A 19,764-nucleotide genomic window follows, 5' to 3' on the forward strand; every position below is an offset into this window, starting at 1 on the left:
CTGCTGGATCAGGCCACACAGAAATAAAGATCTTTGCCTGTGCACCAGTGTTTAACCCACTCTATGCAGTAACCTCAGCACAACTCTCACTGGCTGGCTTCATGCACCAACAGCATTGTCCCCAGGCACAAGAGCTTTAAAGCCACAGAGGCTTGTCTGCCTTGCAAGCATTCAATATATTAATTTACAATTCTAGAGAGCAAATGACCATTTCCTACAGCAATCTGGCAACTTTCTCCTTTCATTTACCAGAGTCTGAGGTGCAGCTGTAATCCAGAGCTCCCATAAAGTGTTGATGCAGCATTGGTGCCACAGATGTGGCCAGCACTCCTGCTCAGTGCCCTAGACAAAGCTCCTGTGTGGAACCAGGTGTACTTAAAGAGTTTACACGAGACAGAATCAGTGCAGAATTGAGTACCAAGATTTACTGACGACAGTTCATGGTCATGCTGCATTTGAAAACAAAGCACCGAAATTTGGGTAATTGAACATCATCCAGATATAATCCAGCTGAGACTGCTGCATGTGGATATGTGCATTACTCTGGGGGAGAGCACAGCCCGGGGCTGCCCAGGTCATTGGCCACAGGGGACACACAAAGGTGCTGTGGCTGAGGGAAACCTCCTGCACCAGGCAGAGGGACTTGGCAACCTGCTGGAGCACTCTCAGAGTAAAGTAGTATAACCCCAAGAATCCAGCACCTGACATGCTCAAGTCAGGAACATCCCAAGACAATTTTATTAATTCATTTAATGTGTCTAATTCCTTTCCCACAATCCCTCCAGTTTACAATTTTCTAAAAATCCTCTTGTCTCAGCACAATATTCAAGGGAGAGGTAAAGCACTATGGCTATGGCCATGTCAGGAGCTTTTCCTGTTGCTGAAAAGGCAGTAGCAATAGAAATTATTAGTAGCCAAAATCCAATCAGGGAACTAAATAGTTTTGTAATTTCAGAAGTATGGCTACAAACACGTATTGCCAGCAATAATGGACTTTGCAACTGCAGATTTAAAAGCCAGAATCAAACCTCAGGCAAGTATTTCATTATATATGAAGCTGCAACAAGGTTGTCTGATATATGTTAAAATTTCAGTGAAAGCAGGTGAAGGGGAAAGACTTAAGGGATAGAACTTTCCTTTCTGACTGGCACTTTCAAGAAAAAGCCTTTAAAAAACTAAAACATTTTACTCCAAAAAGTCTTATAAAACAAAAGCTGACAAGAAAAATTAGGTGAGTGTCAGTTACCTAGGTCACTAATGGTAATACATTCTGTGTAGCCACTACAAGCTCAGTTAGATGCCTTCCTTGTCTTTAAAAAAAGAATTCTGAAGCAGACAAATCATCAACAGCTCTTTGCACTGTGACTGCCTCAATAGGTTACAACACTTGAGCAGATGGAAGAAATGGTGGATGCAACTGAAACAGGTTATATTAGACACTGAGCCATTGATTTCCCTTGCAGTGGGAGCAGAGCAGATTTATTTCACCCACTGCCCAGCCCATTCCTGGGGTCCCCCAGTGGCACAGGGAGCGAAGCCCTTCAGTGCAGCAGGCAAACACTGGCCAAGGTGCCACCCAGCCCTGGGGAGGGTCCATCACATTGTACAAACAGTTCAGGGCTCTGCTTTCAGAACAGCAAGGCAGCTCTTGCGTAGTTTACTGAAGATCTCCTCAGAAAAGCAAACTGGTTTTGTACCATTTCACCCAGTAGAAGCACATAAAAAAATAAGCACACTGTACGAAGAGCAGCAGTGATATAATTTAAACATGCATCCAGCTACAAACCATGTATACAGAGAAACAGGCCTATACAAACAGAACAGGACCACTTTATTACGTTAGAATTCCGGTGGAGTTTTTGGAGGATGGCAGATAAAGAAAATCAGACCGAAGGTGGTGTATGTTGCTTCTGAAAGTAATCTGTTCTGAAATGTCACACAACACCCCCATCTTTCTCTAGCAGACATCAATTACAGTTCCAGCTACACATAGCTCTTCCCACGGCTCCTGGACTCCCCCTTCCCGTACAGAGGTAGATTTCTGTCGATGTTCTGATATTGCACCACGTTAAGCATCATGTTCTTATCACAAAGAACAACTTGCAAAGGCTAATTTATTAATTCATGGGCATAATCTCGTTGTGGGCATTCAGGTAGTGCAGTAATCTAATTCATTTGCACTTGAAAGAAAACCTCCCTCCAAGCACAGTGGTTTGTTATTTAGGTGGAGGTCCAATGGAAAGCTGCAATTATGAACAGCTTCACAATTAAGAGAGCTATTTCCTGTCAGCAGGGTGACACTTCATTGTGTCTCTCCTTTTCAGCCTCCCTGGTCTAGCCAATGCCAGGTCTTGCCCCACCTTCCCTGATGCTGTATCCCATTCCACTGTGTCCAGGTTAAATGTGCATTTCAAACACACAGAGGTTTTTGCAGGATTTCTTACTCACACAAGCAGTTGTAGTATTAAAGAAATTTTCAAGAAGATTCATTCAAACTGCATAAAATGGTTAAAAAAGCCCATCCACACTTTCAGGCTGCATAAGGAAAGCTAGAACTTTGCTAGCTTCCAACAGCCAATAATCATGAACAGATCTGATGCTACCAGGAAAATCTGAAGAAGTCTGGCAGGAGTCTAATTTCTTTTGTCCATCACATTCTTGAATAACTCTCTGACAACTGGGGAAGTTGCAGACAAGCTGCATGGCAGTACCACTTCACAATGTCTGTTAAATGAACCTCTATAGCATATTTATAAAAATAAGTGCATCAAAATTAATGATGCTGATGTATCGTAACTCTGATGAGCTCACAAGCATTGCTCAGTATTTTTTCTCAGAGGCACCCCAGAAGTTATTTTTTGCAGAAGTCTTTCAACACAGAGACAAATGAAAGAACAATCTGGGCATGTTTCATTGTCAGAGAGAAGCCAAAGCAAGCAGCAGCACCACTCCTCCTGGCTGCAAGCTTGGGAGAAAACTTACAAGGAAAGAAAATTCTCTTTTTGTACCAACCAACCTATTTGGAACTATTTTAAATTAATCATTTAGCATTAGCTTCACAGGTTCAGTTTCTGTGAAGCATTCTGTGCAATCAGATCAGTAAGAAATGGTGGCTAGTTTGGAACTGAGTATTTTTTGCTGGATTATGGATACAAGGCTTACAGAAATTCATTACATCTCTCCATATACTCACTTGTCCTTTAAAAGGGCCTTTTCCTTAACAAGGCAAGTAAATCCCAAGTTACTTCACACCAACTGCATCAATACTGAAATTCCTGTTGACTGTTTTCCTGTGATGGCAGGGATTGCAGACCTAGGAGTAAAATCATCTCACCCTCTTGGAGGAGCCCGTTTTGTGCAGTGAACCCTTCACTTCAGGGAGTAACTTCATCAGGAATGGCACTCCCTGCCCCTGGCAGAAAGGGCTTATGCACCTTGCCAGATCAGATTTTTGAATGAAGAAATCCATTGCAGGCAGGAAATGACAAACAGTGAAAGTTAAATGACAGCGGCAGGAACCAGGGCTTTTGGAGACTTCTGTGGTTTTGCAAAGCAGTGGTTCTTCCCAAGAACAATCCCGAGCTGGGCAGAGCCTCACTCACCCCCTCACCGGTGCCCAGCGGCCGTGACTGCACAGAGGGTTCCGGTGCTGCCGCGTGACCTCAGCACGGCTCTGCACCTTCAGCCGTTACCATTTGATATCCAAACTGCTCGTGCTTTGATTTACAGCACTGTACGTGGTGTGCAAAGTGTCCTGGACCTTCTTGGAGTCCATGCCCTCCAGCCAGTCCTGGTACATCTTCTGTACCTGCAGGTTGGTTTCTGGCAGCCTGACGGGAATCGCAGTGTACACCTCTTCCATCTGGGCAAGCAGGGCTCTGTCTGGTTTGCCATCCTCAGTCTGTGCCTGGCCCTTTCCATTTAGGCATCCTTAGGAAAAAAATCAATTAAAAAGATGGAAGGTGATGGAGGATTGGATATGAAAAGAAAGTCTTTGTTAACTCAGAATTCTTTTTTGTCACTTCTCTAAAGAAGTTTTCTCTTTTAATTTCCCCCCACGCTGTTATAATTTGTATTTACCTAAAGTGACTCCTGTATCAACATCATCTTAATGGAAATGAGGTTTCCATATCAACAGTCTTTCTCTGTATTCTCCATGGTTTAATGACCCTAATTATGTTCCTTGTCTTTTCTTGCCCTTGACAACCACCATTTCAGAGAACTTCCTCTGAGGCTTGGCAGCACAGTGCTGGCACTTATTTATAGGTCAGAAGAGAACAAATAACATCGTGGCTAATTTTAGAAAACTCAATCATTTTTTGAGCCAACCCTGCACCTGTAATTGGTGTTTTAGACCCTTCATTAAATAGTGAGATTTTAAATTATTAAGAAGAGAATTAAGAGGGAATGAAATGAAGTGCCTGCCTGTAAGGCAGCTTTCCTTTGAGATTCAAGATCTATGTGCAGAACAACTGGGGATCCACAATTATTCTTACCTCCTGGGCAGGCAAGGACTTCTACAAAATGGTATAAAAACTTTCCTTTTTTCAACTTCAGGACCATGTTTTGGATATTTCTAAAGCCATAAGCAGCTGCAAAACGCAGCACTGTCTCCCCATCCTTTTCAAGGGTAACTTCTTGAAAGTCCTTGTTCCTGTCAAGATACACAGAGAACATTTTAACCCCCTGCATTCCCAGAGGAACAATCCAACTGTGTCAGTTTGTATTCAGATGCTCCAAAGGGAACAGAACAAGTGTAACAGTGAGAACAAGGTGAACTCTTCCACTTTCTACACTGAGTTAAGCAGAAGTTGGGGTGGAACTGCAGGTAAGTTTTTAATAAAATGAGTACCAGCAGGAGCTGATTTACAGTGAGAGACTTGCAGGTTTAGAGCAGGTTTATAGCCTACCAGCTGCTTTCACTGCAGCATCAATCAAAGCAGGGGAAGTCCCTGGGCTTCAGGAACCAGTTCCTTGCCAAGAGGGTGGTCAAACCCTGGAACAGGCCTCCCAGAGAGGTGGCCAATGCCCCAAGGCTCTCAGTGCCTAAGGGACATCTGGACAAAGCCCTTAATAGCACACTTTAACTTCTGGTAGCCCAAAGTGCTCAGGCAGTTGGACCAAGTGATTGCTGTGTGTCTCTTCCAACTGAAAATACCCTACTCTGTTCTAGCTCACCCATTCTACATAACAAGGATTCAAAACTCCAACTTACTTTAATGCTTTGTAGGTTATCTCCTTGACATCCATGCCAAAAAGCTCCTTTGCAGCATGTTTAAAAATGTGCTCCAGGTAACCATCAGATCTCTTCCCATCGTGCCTTACTACATCTCCCTCCTTTAGGTCATCAAACCTTAGGAAACAACAGAAAAGAAGATCAACTCCAAAATTTCATTCTTTCACTTCAATAAAGTAGTGTGTTTCTCCCCTTCTCTATCTCCCCCACCAAAAAGTGTTTTGTAGCACTAAGTGAGAACATATTAACATTTTTATTTATTACAGCTTAAAAAATGTAAATTATTCAGGACAGCAGTGAGATGTTCAGAAATATCAAGCAACAGTCATTTATAAGAGTGCACCTTCATCACAACCTGAAGGTTTTGTTAACAGCCATTTACTGCTCAAGAGCCATGTGGGGAAAAATTATTTAAATAAATGATCATTTTTGCCTGTGAGAATACAAAAGTACCTCAGAAGTTACAAGTCTTTGCTGACAATTCTCCTGCTTTAGAAACTGTTTGTCTGTAACACTGTGCCAATAAAGTAACACCAAATCAGTACAGCTGCAACCAGGTTACAACAGTGTACCCTGAAAATAAGTGCCACATTGTGGTTCAGGAGAGAAAATGGGAGGTCATATCCCAAGGGCATCTCCTGGAAGTTCACCTCTCCCCCACAAGTTACTTTATTCATACAACTTTTTTAATACCAAGCACTTTATCACAAATTGCTGCTGTGCTGGGACTTGTTTTAAGAGGATGACTTCAAGTTATTTAAATTTCTCTGCAAGATCTACTTTTAAGACCCCAGAAGAGTAAAAATTTATGTCATTACATCTCACAGTTGAACCGGCATTATCAGATTAGTCCTTTTAAAAATTAACATTATTTTCCAACATAAATTGAGGGCACTTGGCTTGTTCAGCCTGGAGGAGACTGAGGTCAGACATCACCAGGATCTGCAGCTTCCCTGTGAGGGGTACCTCCAATCTCTGCTCTCTGTAACAGTGACAGAACCCAAGGAATGGCTGGAGCTGTGCCAGGGAGGTTTAGGTTGGATATTAGGCAAAGGTTCTTCCCCCAGAGGGTGCTGGGCACTGCCCAGGCTCCCCAGGGAATGGGCACGGCCCCGAGGCTGCCAGAGCTCCAGGAGCGCTTGGACAGCGCTGCCAGGGATGCCCAGGGTGGGATTTGGGGTGTCTGGGCAGGGCCAGGGGTGGGACTGGGTGATCCTGTGGGACCCTCCCAGCTCAGGATATGCTATGATTCTATAAATTGAGCTAATAAACCAGGTACATTCTGAATAACAACTTGTCCTTTTACTGGACAGGCTGATACAGAATTAAAAGACTCTCTCTAGGTGATTCTGATACAGAATTAAATGTCTGTCTCTATGTGATTATGCCTGCAAGAACTCTATTCATTCTCACTGTGTGTGACAATCTCTAGAAGCAACCATAGGAGCTGTACTACAAACACAGCTGTGAACATGTTCCCAACTGACCCACTCAAATTTCTCCACTCTAGGTCCAAGCAGAATACTAGCTGGAACTGAAAAGGATTTTTCAAAACTTCCAGAGCTTTCTGTTTTATGCAAGACAGCACATTTATTGCTTCATTACCACCCCTTTGGAAAGATACCAAGGAACATCTGTCACAGTTGAACAAAGATCAGGGGGAGCAGCCTCTGTAACTAAGTCTGAGAATTAAACACCACACATGCTGCCCCCTGAGCCAGACATAAGGGATGGAAACAAAACCTCTCCAATGCTTTGTGTGCTTCTCATCTAAAGCACAGTTCAGTTTTATCGCATCTTGAAAAACTGACTGCTGTCCTCAGTATAAAAACCAATTAATTACCATTTCTTGAAAGGGTGCTGCTTCCAGCAATCTACATGAACATACTGGGGGAGGGGAAATTTCCTGTCAGGATGCTGCTGTGAAAGAGAGGGGAGCCCAGAGCAGATGGTGAGCCCCAGGACTGTGTCCCAGCAGCTTTGTGGGAGGCAGCTGGACGGGGCAGATCAGACTGTTGGGCTTTACACAAGGAACACAGGAGAGCTCTGAACAGGGTCAACACCCCCAGTCAGTCACACTTACTAGCAAGGCTTGAGCTTGATACAGTCAAATCTATTATAACTGCATTAAAATATAAATCAGGAGCTACACAAATCTTCAAGACATACATTTTAAAGGAGTTAACGTATAACTTCATTACCTCAAATTATCTGCCTTGTACTTAAACAGTACATGCAGGTTTATATTATCTGTTTCATATTACTTTTATATATAGCAGTGAACATCTAAGAGACTATTTTTGTGGGTTTTGTCACTATATAAAGGGTGAAGCTGTGGTATACTCAGGCTTTGAGGCAGGTTTTTTTCTCTAAGAAGAAAAAACATTCTTCTAAGCAGCTTTACATTTATGTTGAATATGCACCAACTTGTCATTTGTCATCAAAATAAGGAAGCAATCCACAACAAAACTACTTACAAACTATCTACAGCTACTTCAGTCACATCTTTCATAGACACATTTTTCTGTTCCATTATTTGGACAATTTCACCTGTAGGAAAATACATGACATTTTACTTTCTACTTTCAACACAAAGCACAACACACACTGTGCCTCTGTTTCAGACCAACGTCCCAACACCTGCATGTGCTTCGTGTCACATTCTCCAGCTCTTCCTACAGTCACTTCCCTCCAGTAACTGAGAAGTCTGACACCTCCAGCCCCAAAGAAAAGGGGCCTTCAGCTTGCCCAAGCTCTGCTTAAATCCTCAGCCTGTTAGGCCAAGTTTGGAAATACCCACACTACACTGCAGGACATGTAGTTTGGACACTAAGGCTGAAGACAAGATCCTCACCAAAAGGCAACTGGTGCCACAAATTAGGAATATTTCCAGTGGAGATAAAATAATGACCACAGAGAAGCCAGACAATAATTTTAAGTATGGATTTGCATAACTTTTACCTTCCTCAAGAGGCTGGCAAGATACCTGATTTTTCAGATTAACAGCAGCTTAGAAGGAAAGTATGTGTCACTCTGCCTTCCCTGTGCAGTATCTGTACTCCCAGGAGCACAAAAAAATGTACTAATTTTTAAAGCAGAAAAAAGCCAACCTTATGACTAAAGCAGACTTGAAAAAAGCAAACTCTGGCATAAAGGTTATTCTAAAAATGGTGATTTGCTTCTATATTTATAGATGGTTAAGTTTAAAAAAGTTAACCTGATGTCAGGACACAATCAACTTCTGGTGAATTATACAAGGCAGTGTAGAAATCTTCCCTCAAGGCTTCCAGCTTTTTGTCGTAACAAGGTGCCACAACTACATGGAAAATTTTATCAGGAGACAAGTTCTGTGGAACACAGAAGGGAGAACATGCAAATTCAGCAAAGAGCAAAAGACAGCTTGAAGGATGACAAGGACAAAAAACAGTGACGTAAACCTCATGCAGGCAATATCAGGAACAAGTCCCTACCCAGTAATTTAAAGAATGCTGCACACAGATAATGATTTGCCAGAAGTCACAAAGCATCAGCAACAAACTTCTGAAGTCTGTCTTCTGGCTGGACCTTATTCCCTCAGACCACATTTTCTGCAGCTTTTTGATTACCTTAGAAAGTGAATGTAAGTTAGGAGTTCAGAGTCCTGGTTGCTGTCACTCACTCACTTTCACCCACAGCAAGCCCTCCAGAATTTGTCTGTCCATGTGCAGACAGCAACCCTTCCCTACAGAACGTGGCTGCAGTTCCATTTAAGTATGATACATAAAGGACAGCAATTCTTTCAACATGCAAAATTGAGAAGATAAAAAGGTTAGTTCCTAGCATACAATGCTTTTATTGATCCCAGATAACAGGGCAATTTTCACATTATTCTCCTCTACTCCTGTTTTGGCTGTGCTATAGAACTACACAGGCAGCATTTCACAAAAAAACCTTCAACAACTATGGATTTAACTTTACCCATAAATATCTAAATCCATGTTGCACTGGGGGTGCAAGGATTGCTGCCAGCTCATACTGCACTGTATGAAATGATGTTCTTTGCACACTCTTCTCATCATGGGCACTTGTACAGCAGCAGAGCACCATTTCTTCTTCAAGTAAAGGACAAATGTAATACACTAAGATCTGTATTTCAGTATTAAAGCCCATCTTTTCTATTTAGAAGAATATAACAGTAAAAATAAATCAGAATTACTTACCTGCTGCCTGGCAAAGTAGCCCTTCACTAGGGAGCCCATGATCTGCTGTGGAGACTTTGCAGTGCAAATGTGAGAGGTCACCAGGTTGGTGAGTACCCTTTCAGCATATCGGATCCAACCTGGAACAACAAAAAATTACAGGTAGAGAGAAGTGGCCCATGAGCACAGCAAGGGGCAGCAGCCACACAACAGCTCCTAAAAACGATGGCACCTTCACAACAGGCAGGACATTTCTGTACAGGCTGGAAGCCCCACCTTGAGAACTGCAGGAAACTTTATGGTTCTGTTAATAATGCTCTAATCAATAATTCACTGTGTCATTAATTCTAGACCAAGGGCCACTGTGGACTTCATGACCTGTTTACCCCCCTTCCTCATGCACAGATTTAACAAAGCAGAAAGAACAAGACCCCAGCTAACAGGGATATTTTGACCTTCTAGACCTCAGCCCTTGGATCAGCAGATACTACAACAAATGCACTGTTTGGCTGCTTAGCTGTAACCTGCTGTTTCCTGAGATTTAATATCCACACACCCAGCTTGCCTCCTCCTAGAACAAAGAGTCACATGAAAGCACTATCACAAGATGCATATGGATTAAGCCTAGGAAAAAATGGCTTCTTTTACTATTGTTAGAGTAGCCACACCTTCAGAAACACCCCCACACTCACAGGAACCACCTGAAATCTCTCTGTATGCAACACTCTCTCTTTAGTTACTCAAGAATCCCCCTCCCTTTCACCAGATCCCTTCAGCATTCCAGCTGAGATAAGCTATAGATACCCACAGCACCCCCAACATCCAGAGCTGTTGTATTATTCCCCACTGGAAAATGAGCAAATCAAGGTATTTAGGGTGTGCAATTCTTTCTTAGGCTCTGCAGCTCTTACTGAAAAGCCCAGAATATTCCACAGCAAGGGTTTGGAGCTTTTTTCATCTACATGACACCTACATCGTGCAGGAGAGTCAGGCCCAGCCTTTGAGGCAGGTGTGTTGCTTTTGGTGCTAAGAAATTGTGGAAAAAAAATCATGCTTTTATCTTCAGGCAGATTAGTGATTACATAAAAGAGAGAAACTGCTGTGCAGTACACACTGCCCAGGAAGGGGAAAACCTGTAGCTTAATTTTTAAGCTTGAAATTACCACTTACGTAAAAACACCTGGTACTGTTTAAGTCAGAACAACAGCACAAATGCCAACAGCAGCACAAAACTGGGATGCAAGCAGTGTTCAGATGGTTTGTCTCTCTATAGCAGAGAAAGGATTTTCCCAGTGTAATAAAATTTTACTGATGAAAATGAGAAGGTGCTAAGTATTAGGAAAACCCAAGGATCCTCCACCTGTTTAAATAGTCCCAAATCTTGTTAATGTATAGACTTCAAGCTGGTTTCCATGAAAAATCTCCAAGGCATACACCATCTTCAACAAGCATTCATTTCTGCTGTAGGAAAAGCTGAGGACCACAGATTTACCCATCAGGACTGTACTGAACTGCCAGACTCTGAATTGGAAGTTTGCCTAATGTCCACCTTCAACTGGGACTTTAAGTCCAAGACATTACCTGCAAAAAGCACTGAATTTACTGGTGCTTGGTAAAAAGCTGTATTAGCATACTGGGCATGATAGGTACATCCTACTGCTTAAATGGCTTTAGTCTCAAGTGCTGTCTAAACAACAAAAACTGCTTCAAACAAAACAGGGACAGTTTTTAAAAACCTTGTACTTACCATTGCAAAAACCATTAATCACACCAGCACTCCTGCTATGAGGCTGGTTCCTGGAATTGCAACGTTTTGGATATTGTAGTCATGAACTGTAAGGAAATTTCATTAAATCCCAAGAGACTTCTGACAGGTATTGTCTGAAGCAATTCCTTAAATTGCTTCTGTCCTTGCAGTGGATGGAACAAGCATCTCATAGCTGCAGCTCCCAAAGATCACTAGTCTCATTAGTCACTGGTTAATTGTATAGGCTGCCTTGGTGAGCAAGCACTTATCTCCACTCCACACACACACTGTTGTTTCTGCCCACTCATCACAGGGCTGAATTCCAGAGCCAGTTAGGGAAAACCTCAGATACCCCATTCTTATATCAGGGTACGCCTGCACTCATCCAGACCTACACCCTTCATAAATTCATTTGGATTCTTGGCCATTTGCTGGCTTATGTTGGCATCAAAGAGCAAGAAAGCACTACAAATCACCCTATAAATTCTTGCAGATGTAGCTCAGAACATGTTATTTTTGGTGGTTTATTGTAAGATCACAGAGATGCAACTATATATCTGCAGGAAGTGCAAAAAACCTAAGAAAACTTTTGCTACTGTAAAACCCCATTCCTGGAAAAGGAAATTGATTGACTGGGACAAAAGCATTAGAATCCTCAATACTTATGTTCTTCCTGCTGCTGCAAGTCTGCCCCATTGGCTTTTCTGGGAGTACACAGAGGCTGGCAGTGCCTTAAAAACACTGGATTTTCCAGAGCAAGGGTTTCATGTTGCTCACCACCTTGGTACATTACAGAAGGGAACTGATTACTTTGAGATATTACATACACTATCAGTAGTCACACCACTGTTCTTTCAACAGGAAACAAACCAAACATGAGCTCCCTTTCTCCCCAGAGAGCAGCAGGAGGTGAACAATTAAGACAGGGACAATAGAACACCTTTTCTCAGGTTCTGGACTATGCAGGCTCTGCTCTTTGCCCATGGTAGACGTTACACCCCAGGGTGCTGCAGAGGGTGATAGGTCTGTGCAAAGTCACACATCAAGATAAAAAAAAGAGTAAAGCATTTATACCTGAGTTCACACTGACCTTGCATCTACAGAGCTATATAAAAACCATTTGGTGATTAACCCACCCAGTAAACAACATCTCTGGGACAAATTTATGTAATCTGGGGATAGAAAGAGGAAGGACAAGAAGGAACAGAAAATGCACTCAGACAAATAAGGTCAGGAAACACGGTGAACAACCTCACTTTAAAGATGACTAATCGGGATTTTGGCTTTCTCTAATTGCTGACAAAGAAACAAACCATGTTTTTAAAATGGGTTTACAGTGATATTCTAGGTTAGTTTCCCAGAAATGGAAAGCACCCATGCTTCTGTTACCATCTCTATCACAACAGAGAGCTGACACCAAAACCAGCAATGAAACCAGAAATTATCTTGTGCAGACCAGACAAGGACAAGAAGAGTGCTCCATTAACTATTTTAAAGTATTTCCACTGAGAGCAGCAGATAACCTGAGCTGTTTCTAGATGAAGAAAATTAAAATTATCTCAGAAATTCTAAAAGAAATCCTCAGGCTTTGAATTTTACCTAAAGCACATAAGAGACAACAAAACTGAGTAACTGGGGTGTTTCAACTGCACAGGTTTTACATGAAAAAGGGCAATATATAGGATGTCTGCTCCTGAAGATAAGAGGTTACACTAAGATAACAGTAACAGAAAAAAAGAGACTTATCTTTTTAATACATATATGTAGTACTTAAAGCATAACCCACTACAAAATACACAGAAAGAACAAAAATACAAGTATAATTCAAATAGCAGTATTTAAACTTTAAATAAATGACAACAGCAGGTTTTGGGGATCACCAACTGCAACTCATCATTGCTCTACCATTTCTTTAATGAATGCAACCCATGAGTTATTTCAAAGCTAGCAAGAAATATTTTGGTATTTTTATCAGCCTTTTGAAAAACACTATAAACTTCAGGGTGAATTTGAGGGGGGATGTTAGGCAAAGGAGTTATTTCTACCTCCTTTTTGATACTTCTTTTTTAGGAATACAACTTTTTACTTGAATTCAAATGGTGCTGTGCTAAAAAATGGAAAAAGTAAACAGTGACTGCATGTTCTGCATCTTTTCAGCTGTTACAAGTGCAGGTTCTGCTCATAACAGAACACATTCTCAGGTGCAAGATTCTCAGAAGTGAGACATTTAGCGAGTCAAGTCTGTGGCATTTCATGTGACAATTACTTTCCAAGTGTCAGACTTAACCATCTCACAGTCATCACAAGCAATGTCACTTGCTACTTTCCCCTAGGCTTAAGTGGCAAGTTCTAGATTTTGCTTAAGATAATGGAGGTTGTGGTTTAATTCCATCAAAGTTCCTTTAAGATTCTTTTCAATGAGGAAATGCCCTGTTAAACTTTATGGTCTGAACACACAAGCAGCACCCACTAACTCCTCCATTCCAGTTCTGATTCTCAGTTCCAAGCACTGCAATGGACTCAGGATGACCAGTGATACTGGGAACAAATACTGTGTGTTTGGTGTCCCTCAAAACCAAAACAGAAATGCTCTAAGTTATGTAAGGCTCCCAAAGGAAGCCACCCTTTCCTCAGCTCCTTGGTAGTTCCAATGACAACGAGACCAGTTTGAAAGGCAGGAAGGATGGATAAATCAGTTCTCACCAGGGCAAGCAGAGGCAAACATTGGTAAGGCATGTTCCTCCTGGTTCCTCCGTTGGTACCGCTGCACAAATTCCCTCTGGCTCTCCAGGATACTGAAATCTGCAGCTATAGTGGTGTCAAATACATAATGCACCCCTAGGGAAGCAAGCAGAAAGGAACAGAGAATTACTAGAATGTTTTCCACCTCACAAACCCCTTTCAAAGTTCCAGGCCTATGAAAACCCTTGAAGGATCAACAGGTATATTCCTTCCTCTCTGCAAATTTTCACAAATAGTAGAGTCATAAATAAAAGCCATACACCGGAAAAACATCTTCTATATCCTGAATTTAAAAGGACCACCAAGTGGTTAATGCTGCAAGCAGCACTGCAAACACTTCTCTGCTTCCTTCTGAGCACTTTGCCACTCAGCATCTACCACTTTTAGTTTAATTAAGCAGGATGTCACGTCTCCTGGGTGACGTGCAGTGATTCTTGTAAAGCAGTGACTCTTGTAAAGCAGTGTTCTCTTCAAGACATGCTGAAGTCACAAAAAAATACATCCAGCTGAGAGGCATATCTTCCACTGCTCAAGCTGTCTGCAGAGGTATAGGAGCATATCACCAACACAGCAGAGACCTTCTGGCTGCTCATTCAGCAACACACTCCCTATATGCCTACGTAACACTGAGCACATCCCCACAGAAGTGAGTGTAGATAATGAATGCATTCTAGGAAAACTGGGGCCCACCAGAACTTAGGAATGCCTTGAGATGAAGAATAAACACTGGGTACAGAGATGCATCATAAAATACATGAAAAATGAATATATATAGATACATATGGGAGGAAATAGTTTATAGGTTTATTACTGTCCTTTGTCTTCCTCCAAGATTAAAAATCCCTTGAAAAGCTTGTAAGCAAAGTGGCTTTTGCTTTTTATTTAAAACTTTGCATATAATGAGCAAAGAAAATACAACTTTAACATAAAACAGGTAGATACAACAGCTCTCGCATGTAAGTTCAAATGACAGAAAAAAAACAGAACTGAGAATTTTCTAGAGATACAATGTGTCAAAAGGACTGAAAGGAACTTAGAATAAGAATTACCTTCTCCCTCAAATTATAAAAAGCTTGTAACTAAGCTCCCCCTGATTTCTTGGTAGCGAAGGTTTTGGAGCCAGCTCTACAATGCCCTTCTGTTCTGTGACCTTTACTGTGAGCAGGGAACGTCTCCAGTCTGTTTCTCACACTGGTGTATGTGGCACTGGTGGTCAGTTGTAATTTCACAGAGCATGGAGCTCAAATTCTGAACAGGGTTGTGCACTGGCACCTTAGGACTGCATAACAAAGTATCACAGAATGGAATCCCAGCATGGTTTTGGTTGGGAGGAGCCTCAAAGCTCATCCAGTTCCATACCCTGCCATGGGCAGGGACACCTTCCACTGTCCCAGGGTGCTCCAAACCCCATCCAACCTGGCCTTGGACACTTCCAGGGATGGGGCATTCATAACTTCTCTGGCCAGCCTGTGCCAGGTCCTCACCACCCTCATCTCTTCCTAATATCTAATCTAACCCTGCCCTTTTTCACTCCATGCCCTTGTCAAAAGCCCTCTCCAGCTCTCTTGCAGCCCCTTCAGGTACTGGAAGGCTGCTGAGAAAGCAAAACCAACCAAAACAATCCCTCCCTTTCCGCTTCACCACTTTAATAAACCCAAACTTACCAAGACTTTTGAGGAAACCACAGAGTCTCTTGGCTGCTTCATTCACAGAGAGATTGAATTTAGCAGCAAAATAAGGCAATGACTGAGGGCATATAGACACTGCCAACACTTTGTGTTTTGAGGTATCACATTTCTGGTAAATGAAACAAAGGAAAAAAAAAAAGATATGTCATGACAACAGGGTAAGGCTCCTTGCTTTCCCTTCCTTTCCCATTCCTGGAGTTGTTCCTTAAGACTCTTATGCTTCAATGGGCCAGATCATTAAAAACCCTGTGAAACAACCCTCAGGTTGCAGCAGGACAGGATGTTCCCCTGGTCCTGACAGTGTTCATCTCCAATCATCTGTAGATGTTTCCTTTATACAACTCAGGGAAATCCATCCCTCCTAGGACAATCCTGTGGGTGGTTTCCACAGGGCATAAGGAAAGTTAAGGGCCATTCAGCACCTCTGATGTTCTAGTAGGATGAAATATTCTAGCAAATATGAAAAGAGCTGGATGTTTAAACATTAATAAATTATGTTTACAGAAGCAGGGGCATATGAAGCTATAAATACAACCCAGCAAATTACACATCTGATTTTTTGTTAAGGCTCCTGTGTCGTTATCAGTGCAGTTGTTGAGGGAAAGCAGCAAGATGGGACTCTCCACAAATCAGCATTTGTGGGAACTGAGGAATCCTATGAAAATACACAGTGTGTGGTGTGGCACTGTGCAGCTCTAATGACTGTGGCATTTATTTGAAGATTAAGCTTGTGTTTTAGCTGGGACATTTTCCACACCAGTGGAACCCTTGGAAAACAAACCAGGACTATGCTACAGACAAGTCTCACCCTGCAAAGGTCAGAGCCACGGTCTGTACTGATCTATGTGCTGGGCAATGACCCTTCAAGGAGAGCTCTTGACTCAGAGCTCATGACTGCCCCTTGCTCACTGTCCTCATTTGGACCCCTGGAGTTGTGACAACTGCCTTGCTGTTGGAGGCTTAAGACCTTTAACAGGACCCATGTGGCCCAAAAGATTATTTTCCCCCTTTCTTTTCTAATTTTCTCCTATATGACAACATCGTTCTGTATGGAGAGTTAAACTCCTTCTAAGGAAATTTAAGTAACATGTAACGAATCCGTATTTATGACACCTATGTACAGATCAAGGAAAAGTTTCAATTCCAGTAGCTTTTGCACAGAAGTCTGGAGTAGAGCTACAATAATTAATTTAATACCAGGTTCTAAGGATTTGAGCACTACACAGAGCAAATTCCAGAAAAAACAGAACTAAGCAGAAAATAAGACAGCAATAGAACACTTACACGGTTTGCTAAGATTATGGACAAAATGTATACATATTAAAAAGAATTCTACTTTCAAAAACATGTTTTCGTCGGTTTATATGTAAATACATCAGCACCAAAACCACCCAGAACAGTCCTAGTAAGGAAGGTATGAATATCTATAAACACTGAACTACAGAATAATTTGTTAGTACAGTAATGAAATCATTACAATGCCAATACATTTTCCTTCTGCAGGTGCAGTAACTTTCCTCTGGTGTTTACATTAAGTGCTGTGACCTTGCAACTCTAGTACAAAATTACTTGAAGTCCTTTAACATTTGTGTTGCCTAAAGTTTTCACTTCCTCTTTAGAAAAAGCATATCCTGACAAATCTTCACATTATCTGCCTTGGGAAATCAAGCTGCTTAGTCATTCTGTAACTGCCTCCTCCTCACAGAAAACAGTGTGTTATTGTTTGGGTCACTTTACCTTATTAAGGTTGAGAATGCGAAAGAACTCCTTCTGATTCTGTTGGAAAACTCTGGCTCCTTCTTCCAATGTCATGCAACTGTCACAAGCTAGGCAGTCGCTAAGGAGTATTTTAGCATTAGCCAACGTATCAAGCTCATTTTTCTGGTGGCAAAAAAAGAAGTAAACAAGTATTTAACAATGATCAAACGATTTTCAAGATCTCTGCAATGAGCCAGCTGAAGAGCAAACACAGTACCACTATTTGGTTTAAAACAGGACAATCCATAACACTTGCATAACATCTAAGATTATTTACAGGTAATCAAAATAATTTGTTCCATGCCCTCCATAGCTCTTACTGTGAAACTGCAAAATGTTTAAGTGTAAACAAAGATCTAAATTTAGCCCCTAGTCCATATGCTAGTAACTTAATTTGCACTGTGCTTCAGAACTGACAGTCCCCATCAACTCACCAAGCAACTGAGAAAACTTTCCCTTGAACTATTAAAGCTCTTTAACCAGATGCCCCTCTAACAGCAAGATGGCTTGGGCTTTGTACCACGAGATAAAACAAACAAACACAGGCCTACAATTGCACTGAACATACACTGTGAGATCAAGAGTTTCATACTCCTGGCTATGACACTATTTGCAGCCCACTTGAGGAGAAGGAATACTTGAATATAAAGAGTAAGTAGATATTTTGTCCACAAAACTCCTCTTTTCTCCTTATAAGCTGTCCCTGTTCTGAAGACTTCATATAAAAATTTTGGTACTCAAAATTTTTAGAACTCAGAATTTCTGTTTTGTGTTTGCATAGTAAGGGGGTTTTATCTCACCTTTTAATGAGATTTTTGATTCAAATATTATGGGATGTCTACAAGAGCTCATAATTGTTTTCAACTGCCTGTTGTTTATTGTTAAATATATTTAATACTTTAAAGTTGTCTCCTTATAACCTCTTTGGGGTGCACAACAACAAAAGAATATAGAGTCTAATACAGGTTTTAGAAGGAACATTACCTCTTCAGAGCCATCATTTGAACTCAATGCATCAACAGATGTACTTTGTGTATCATCATTTTTCTGTTTTTTACTGCATTCCTGAAACAAAACATGAAATACGTGGATTATGCAAAGCCTGTTTACCGTTCTGTAAGAACACTTCTGCAGAACTGTTCGTGTCATTAACCACTGATAAGAGTTATTTACAGGGAGATTCTGTATTCAAAGTACAATTGCTACGATGGAAATCACTTCCTAGGAATTCCCCTGCTTCATCGGCTTGAGAGTTTTGGGTGGTTTGTTAACCTGAGGGGCTACCCCGCGCAGGCACAGGAGGAGCCCGGCGCGCTTCGTGTCTCCCGGGCACAGGCACGGCCGCATCCCGGCGATAACGCGCTCGGGGCTCTCCCCGGAGGTGTCACGGCCGGGCCGCGGGTGAGGACGCGGAGCTCGGTGACCTTGGGGCCGGCGGCCAGCGCCGCTCCCCCTGCCGGGGCTCCCGGGCCGCGGGACGAGGCCGTCTCCGCTGGCTGCATCCCCCCATCCCCGAGACTCGGACCCGGCCGCCGCACTCACCTTTTTGGTGCAGTTCTCGCACTTCATTTGCGGCGCGGCCGGTGCAGCCCGGCCCTGGAGCGGCTGCCGCGCGGTCCTGGCCGCCGGGGCTGCGGGACAGGAGAGAGCGGGGCGGGAGGTGAGACCCGCACGAGCAGCGCCCGCCGCCAGCCCGGCCCCCGCTCCCCTCCCTCCCGTCCACCCGTCCCCGCCGCCCTTTGTTGCCGCGCCCGCCCCGCCGGGCGGTCCCGGGGCGGGGGCGGCCCCGCCGCGCTCACGTGTCCCGCAATTCCCTCGCCCAGAATTACCCCGCAAACGCCACCGGCCCCCACCGCTGCCCCGGCGCTGCGGATGGCAGCGAGCGGCCTCGGAGGAGACGCGGGGCGGACAGTCCTGGCCGAGCCCCGAGGGGAAGGTGCCCCCGCAGCACGGCCCTGGCCCCGCACGGGGAGCGGAGCCCCCGCCGCCGCACCCCCGGCTCTTCAGAGCCCCCCGCACCGAGGTGACGGGAGAGCGGGCGGGCACGAGCCGCAGCTCATCAGCTCCACGGGAAAAAAAAAAAAAAACAACCAAAAACCAACCAGCGAAATTCCCCCGAAATCCCCAAAGCAGCTCATCAAGGGGGTAGCGGGGCGCAGGGCCGGGTCCCGTACCTGCCGCCGGGGCTGTGCCTGTGGCCGCAGAGCGGGCGGGGCGGCACCGCCTCCTCCGCCGCCTCCCCCGGCACGTCCCCGGCCGCGCCCGCCGGGCTCATTGCGGACCTGCGCCGCCGCACGTACGCGGAGGGACTCCCCCATCCCAATCCCCATCCCCATCCCGATCCCCATCCCGACCGGGACCCCCGGGCCGCAGCGATCCGCCAGGCAGCTGCCCTCCGCGCCCGGCTCTGCGGCG

At 43.5% G+C, this 19,764-nt stretch overlaps 1 protein-coding gene across 2 annotated transcripts; it reads right to left on the minus strand.

The window, feature by feature from the left end:
• Positions 1-1,738: 1,738 nt before the first annotated feature.
• NARF (nuclear prelamin A recognition factor) lies at positions 1,739-19,538 on the minus strand. 2 transcript variants are annotated; one of them, XM_082294142.1, is made up of 12 exons: positions 19,524-19,538; positions 18,892-18,980; positions 18,334-18,414; positions 17,329-17,472; positions 15,568-15,700; positions 13,865-13,999; positions 9,436-9,554; positions 8,454-8,583; positions 7,714-7,786; positions 5,216-5,353; positions 4,497-4,654; positions 1,739-3,930 (listed from the first exon to the last, which is right to left on the minus strand). In XM_082294142.1, exons 2-12 carry the CDS (start codon positions 18,916-18,918, stop codon positions 3,689-3,691), a joined length of 1,380 nt encoding a protein of 459 aa, XP_082150268.1. In that variant the 5' UTR covers positions 18,919-18,980; positions 19,524-19,538; the 3' UTR covers positions 1,739-3,688. The 2 variants fall into 2 exon arrangements, with proteins under 2 accessions (XP_082150268.1, XP_082150267.1); XM_082294141.1 differs by lacking the exon at positions 19,524-19,538 and adding an exon at positions 19,452-19,518.
• Between the last annotated feature and the right edge of the window lie 226 nt (positions 19,539-19,764).

This window comes from Coloeus monedula (assembly GCF_965178545.1).
Source record: "Coloeus monedula genome assembly, chromosome: 19".
Taxonomy (NCBI): Eukaryota; Metazoa; Chordata; class Aves; order Passeriformes; family Corvidae; genus Coloeus; species Coloeus monedula.